Consider the following 6,187-nt stretch of genomic DNA (forward strand, 5'->3'; position numbering starts at 1 on the left):
TGTGATGTTAATGTATAGATAGATAAATCATGTAAAAAACAAGTGGTAAGATACATTTTATGTTTAAAAAAAAGTACGAAGAAAAATAATGTATAATTAGGAAGACTGAAATGATCTGATAAACACAAGTAAGTATATCAATACAACATAGTAAAGATTTATGAAACCTGATCAGATTTATAAGTTAGAATATTGTTTTCTGAGTGGAGAAATAAAAATTAAAAAGATCAAATATAAGCAGTTGAATAAAACACAAAGAAAAAATAAATGAAAAAAAACTAACATTAAGAAAATATACAATTTAACAAATTCATAAAGGTGTCTAAAAAAAGTAAATTATAGAAAAACGAGATAAGAAGAAATAGTTAAAAAGTCTGAATGAATAAAGGATAAATATAATAAACATAAGATACAGGTATACTGACAAATCATAAATAAAGATACCAAGTGTGTAACTGATAAATATAATAAAATAAGATACCAGTGTAAAATGATAAAATCAAATTAAAGTAAAGTGTATAATGATAAATATAATCAATAAATGAATACAGTTGATAATGATCAAAATATAATCACAAATAAAGATAAAGGTATAATGATAAATATAAATCATAAAGATACGAGTATATATTGACATATTAAGTATAATCAGAGCTGTGGTGGATAACCAGAATTAATAATAAAAAAAAATAACTGTGTGTGTTTTTGATGGACACAGTTAACCAATAGAAATAAATGAGTGGTACATGGAAGTTTTTAATGATGATTCTGAACTGAGAAAAATGTTTTGATAGGGGAGGATGTAGAGAGGAGAAGAGGAAATTGAAGTAGATACGGTGAAGGATGTATATAAGGAAAGTTTTTAACAATATGGATACTACGAAACAACACAAGAAGAGAAGACATTCAACACAAACACAAGTGGTGAAAAAACACAAACAAAAAACAAAAAACAAAAAAAAACAAAAACTACAAAAATACAACGCTAAGTTAACGAAATACAAAGTACAAATGGTCAATGTATTTTTTGGCACAAGTGGACTGGAATGGGAACGGACGAGGACTTCAGTGTGGAACAACATCGTTTTCAGTCCAGAATGTTCCACACGTAAGACTGTTCAAACCCGTTACTGACCTGCGCGTCTCTGCTTCTGAAGTTATTCTGTTCAACTGTCTCTTATGTTCTGTTTAGCCTTACTGTCTTACTGACTGTTTATTTCTCTTTATGTCTTTTACCTGACCTGTTTACCTGTCTGTTTAACTGACGATTTTACTTGCTGTTCTACTGACGTTTACTGTCCTGTTTACTGACTGTTTATTGTGCCGTTTACGAACGTTTATTGTCTGTTTATCCTCGACGGTTTACTGCTGTTTACGCACTGTCTATTGCTGTTTACTGACGTTATGTCTTTTAACTGACGTTTATTGCCTGTTACTGACTGTTTATCTGTCTGTTTACTGCACTGTTTATTGACATGTTGTACGCACTATTGTCTGTCAACTGCTATGTTTATTTTTTTTACCCTGACTGGTTCAACAAACAGACGACACCACACACACTCACTCACACACACACCTACACCAACACACCCACACACTCACACACACGACACCTCACTCCACACACAGACACAACACACACAACACACACACACACACACACACACACACACACTCAACACACCACACACACCACACCTCACCACACACCACACTCACCACAGAACACACACACTCACACAACACACCAGACACACACAACTCACACACTCCTTCACTCTCACACATCCTCGACAGAACCCACACAGACCACACATCAACACCCTCCACACCACCTCACTCTCCACACTCACTTCCACAGACACCACCACACACAGCACAACACACAGACACTCTCCACCCACCCACTCACACTCACACACAACACACTCACACACACAGACACTCCCAAACACTCTCTCTCTCACACACACACACACTCACACTCTCTCTCTCACACACACACACACTCACACTCTCTCACACACACACACACACACACAGTACCTGCAGGTGAGGCCAGGCAGCCTCCAGCGTCGGTTCGTCCTCCTCGGGATCGAACTCGGCTCCGGTCGGGTTGGAGGACGGAGGAAGAGTCCGGAACAGGTTCACTGAGAACTGAACACACACACACACACACTCACTGAACACACACTCGCTGAACATGGTCCAGTCTGTTGTCATGGTTACACGTGTTCTCACCATGAGGACGGCCTCGGGGTAGATGGACTCGGTCACCACGTCGCTGTTGTGTGTGATGTACTCGACCATCTCGTTGAGTCCGGCTCTCTTCACCTCTTTGTACTTGAGGTCGCTGAGCGGGTCGCTGACGAAGTCGAACAGGACGCAGCACTGACGCAGCTTCTGGACGAACAACTCCTCGCGCTCCATCAGGGGCGCGTCTGACGAGGACAGTGGACACCACAGAAGAAGACTGTTTGTGTTCATATGGAGATACTGACATAACTCCATTCAGAAATCAAGCATTTAAAAGTTGTTTGCTCGTCGTCTTGCAGACAGGCCGACAGTGGCAGTTCTTTCAGAATCCTTTTGATCTGTTATTAAATCACAGAAACATCTGGTAACAGCTGCCTCTAGTACACAGTGTCTATAGACAAAAGTCATCTTACTGACATTTCTTGTGTCATTTGCATAGTTTATAAATCTTGTTTGCAGATGACGTCAGATGGAGGACAGGAAGTTATTTTTGACATTGAACCCAGAACCCACACGCTTTTATTGAGTACCAAAGGTTGTTGTTAAGGTGGAGGAGTTCTTCTGTGGACATGGCAGCTCATTTTAAACAATCTATATCAGGTGTGTGTATTTTACCTCGCGCTCACACAGCTCTTCCTGACGGGAACTGAAGCCGTTATATCATCTATGCTCTCTTTAAAGCCACCAGACTCCACTGATAAAAACAGTTAGTTTGTGTTAGTGTAAATGGAGGCTGCGGTAGAGCAGAAACTCTTAAGGGACTTTTTGTATCAGTGTAGTTTGGTTAGTGGCTTTGAAGACAGATATATTCAAGAATTCAGTGGAAAAATGTCTCCTCTTCATCACATCAGTCAGTCAGTTAGGTCTCTACAAACCTGAACAGGTGATAAGTAATGGGATTACACTTGTTACCTTTGAGTGCAGGTAGTTTCTGCAGCTCTCTGTTCTTGGTCAGGCTGAAGCGGGACGAGCTCTGGCGCCGCTCCTTCTTCACCAGCTGAGGACCTCCGGAGTATTTGATCTTGTTGAGCTGAGTGGGAGGAGGCGTGCTGTTACTGGGACGCTTACTGCCGCTCTGCTGCTGCTGGGACTGCACACACACACACACACACACACAAACACACAGAGGTTATAACTCTCATCAATGAACATCTGCCAAATATGTGTTGCATCCTGGGAGTTGTAGTTCTGCGGTCCTGGAAATGATGTCGGTATGAACGAGGCTGTGGACTTTCTGTTGAACTCTTGGTTGTTAAAGACTGTGTGAGAACTCATCTGGCTCACTGTGGACATCAGATCCTGGTCCGTCTGACCTTTGAACCCGGTCGGACACTTTCTCCGGTCCTGCAGGGTCAGCAGGTAAACTAACCCTGAACCTGATCACCAGCTCCTCGTTAATAGTCAGAGTGGAAGATGAGCTCAGTGTCTGATTCTCTGAGCCTCCTCTCTCTGGTTCGACGCGGGGGAATCATGATGTCACATATTTCTGTGTACCAATCAGGATTTAGCAATGTTTTAGTTTAATATTTCAAAGGACCAGTGTGTAGGATTTAGTGGCATCTAGTAGTGTAGTTGGAGAATGCAACTCCCTCGTACAACCCTCCCCTTCTAAGCGCAAAGGCGAAGCTACGGTGGCCCAGAAACACGCAAAAAACGATAAAAGTCCCTATCTAGAGCCAGTGTTTGATTTATCCGTTCTGGGCTACTGTAGAAGGGGGCAGACGGAATCTGTAGATATAAAAGGCTCATTCTAAGGTAACAAAAATAAAAATATTCTTATTTTCATGTCATTATACACTAATTAAACCTAGTTATGCATATTTTATTCTAGTTCTACATTGTAGTTTTCCTCCTTTTGTGTCTTACTCTACTTTACTTCCCGTCGCTTTTTCATTGTTTGCCCCGCCTTGATTGTTGTCACCTGTGTCTCATTAGTTCCCCTACCTGTATAGTACATATTCCCTGTGTTACTTCCCCTCAGTGCCAGTTCGTCTTTGTTCCTTTGCGTCCGTGCCAGCCTTTTTTCCTTGTGTCGTGTGTTACCCTTGTTTTTGGCTATGCCTGTTTTTCGACTCTGCCTCTGCCTCTGCCTTTTCCACTGGATTTGTTTGCTTGTGTGGACTGATCTCCTGTGTGCCGAACACATTTTGGCAAGTAAAGAGTGTTTTCATACCAAGATCCAGTTTTTTGGAGTTTTTTTTCTAAGGAGAAATGCTTATGTTAAGTAAAAACAAGTACTTTTCAGTGTATGTTTTGCAGATAAATTATTTTTTTTGTGATTTAGCAAGTCTGAGACTGCCTCCCCTCATCAAAGTTTGGAAAAAGGTGCCCTCTCACCCCTGCTGAGTTGAATTTTGCTCAATTCCTGGATTAAAAAAGGTCCTCAGGCTTTTATTATATTCTGACACTGGGAAAGTGGGAAAGGCAGTAAAGTTCCCCAAAACTACTGTAACTAACTATCTCTTTAACCAAACCACACACAGGGATTTCTATGTGATCTCTCTTTAATAACTAATGTAATGTTATTCACTAAGTTTCCCCTGAAACTGTCCCCCTGTGAGGCCCGCCTCCCACTTTTAAAACCTCTGATTTTTACAGTGTTTCTGACTTTGTGGCAACAGTTTGGTTGCAGAAGGCTTTTTCCTATTTTATCATAACAATTCTTTTTGCACAAAGGTTGATAAAGAGTTTTTTGTGCTTAAAACTTGACTGGCCCACACAGAGTTTTGACCTCAAACCCCATCTAACACCTTTGGGATGAATTAGAACGAGCTAAGCCTTGTTGCCCAACACTGGTGCCTGATCTCAATAATGCTATATCCCTAAAGGCTCCAAAATCTTGTGGAAAGGATTTTCAGAGGACCAGAGGCAACGTGTACTGTAAATGCCCATGAATTTGATGAAATATCATGGGCATTGTTTAAACAATCACATGTATCTCTCTGCTGTATACTCTTGTGAATTCAATTTATATGTTAACGTCGTACAGCATGTATATACATATGTCTGTTTCCTGCAGCATGAGCCGATAAATCAGTTTTCTAGTGGCTTTACTGGATCTCAGATGATGTCTCTGTGGGACAGCAGAGTGCAGCGTTGTGTCCTTGTTAAAGTGCTCTCGGCGGTTTATGTGTCCACTGGCACTGTGAGCCATGGCCCCGGGATTTACAACACCTCATTACCGAGCCATCATAAAACCCTCATGTTTATAAATGTTAATGCTCGTGATTCATATTCAAATGTCATTTATATGTCGCAGTTGAAAGGTGCGTTAATGAGGGGGGGCAGCGAGGAGGGAGGGGGTGGGGAGACTGACGGACAGGCAGACGGAGGTGTCAGATGAGAGGAACAATCGTGAGGGAATGAAAAATGAATTTCCCGTGATGACTTTTATTCCTCCGTCTTTCTGTTCTTCACTTTATGCTTGGCAATTTGTCATGAAAGCTGCTTGTCCTATGTGGCATATCTGCAATCAATTAATTATGGATATCTCTCCTTTAGCCACAGTCAGAACTGCCACTTCCTTTTGTGCCAGTTTGTGGGCGCTGCTGCTGCTGATTCTTTGTTATGGTGATTAATAATTTGATGTACAGAACATTGCGTGTGTGTGTCTCTCTCTCTTCAGATGACATCTCACACATACACTGATAATATCTGTCTGTGGAAGAGATAAAAAAAACTAAGGGAGATAGAGGGAGAGTCCCTCCCTCTGCTCCTCTCCTCAGGAGGTGACACACTTCCACATCAAAGCCAAATTGTAGCTTATTAGTGTGGCAGAGTGAGACCGGTGGTACGGTTCAAACGCTTGTGCTCACTTTCAATTTCACTTTTGGAGACAGATTCATATTTATATCTGGGAGAAATGTGATCATCAAAGCAAACAAAGCACTGCACGCTCACCCTCCTCTCCCTCTCCAGCTAGGATGAGAGT

General features: G+C 41.4%; 1 protein-coding gene across 1 annotated transcript in view; it reads right to left on the minus strand.

Moving 5' to 3' along the window:
- Positions 1 to 5,410, minus strand: part of LOC118340943 (serine/threonine-protein phosphatase 2A 56 kDa regulatory subunit delta isoform-like) — a 10,230-nt gene extending 4,820 nt beyond the window's left edge. Inside the window, exons 1-5 of the mRNA XM_035679109.1 lie at positions 5,311 to 5,410; positions 3,626 to 3,705; positions 3,169 to 3,346; positions 2,242 to 2,441; positions 2,042 to 2,157 (exon numbers count right to left, since the gene is read on the minus strand). Of these exons, the coding sequence (XP_035535002.1) occupies positions 2,042 to 2,157; positions 2,242 to 2,441; positions 3,169 to 3,346; positions 3,626 to 3,705; positions 5,311 to 5,410 (674 nt within the window). The remainder of the gene's footprint in view (positions 1 to 2,041; positions 2,158 to 2,241; positions 2,442 to 3,168; positions 3,347 to 3,625; positions 3,706 to 5,310) is intronic.
- Positions 5,411 to 6,187: the final 777 nt, after the last annotated feature.

This window comes from Morone saxatilis, unplaced genomic scaffold, assembly GCF_004916995.1.
Source record: "Morone saxatilis isolate NCDOM2014 unplaced genomic scaffold, NCSU_SB_2.0 Contig7, whole genome shotgun sequence".
Lineage (NCBI taxonomy): Eukaryota > Metazoa > Chordata > Actinopteri > Moronidae > Morone > Morone saxatilis.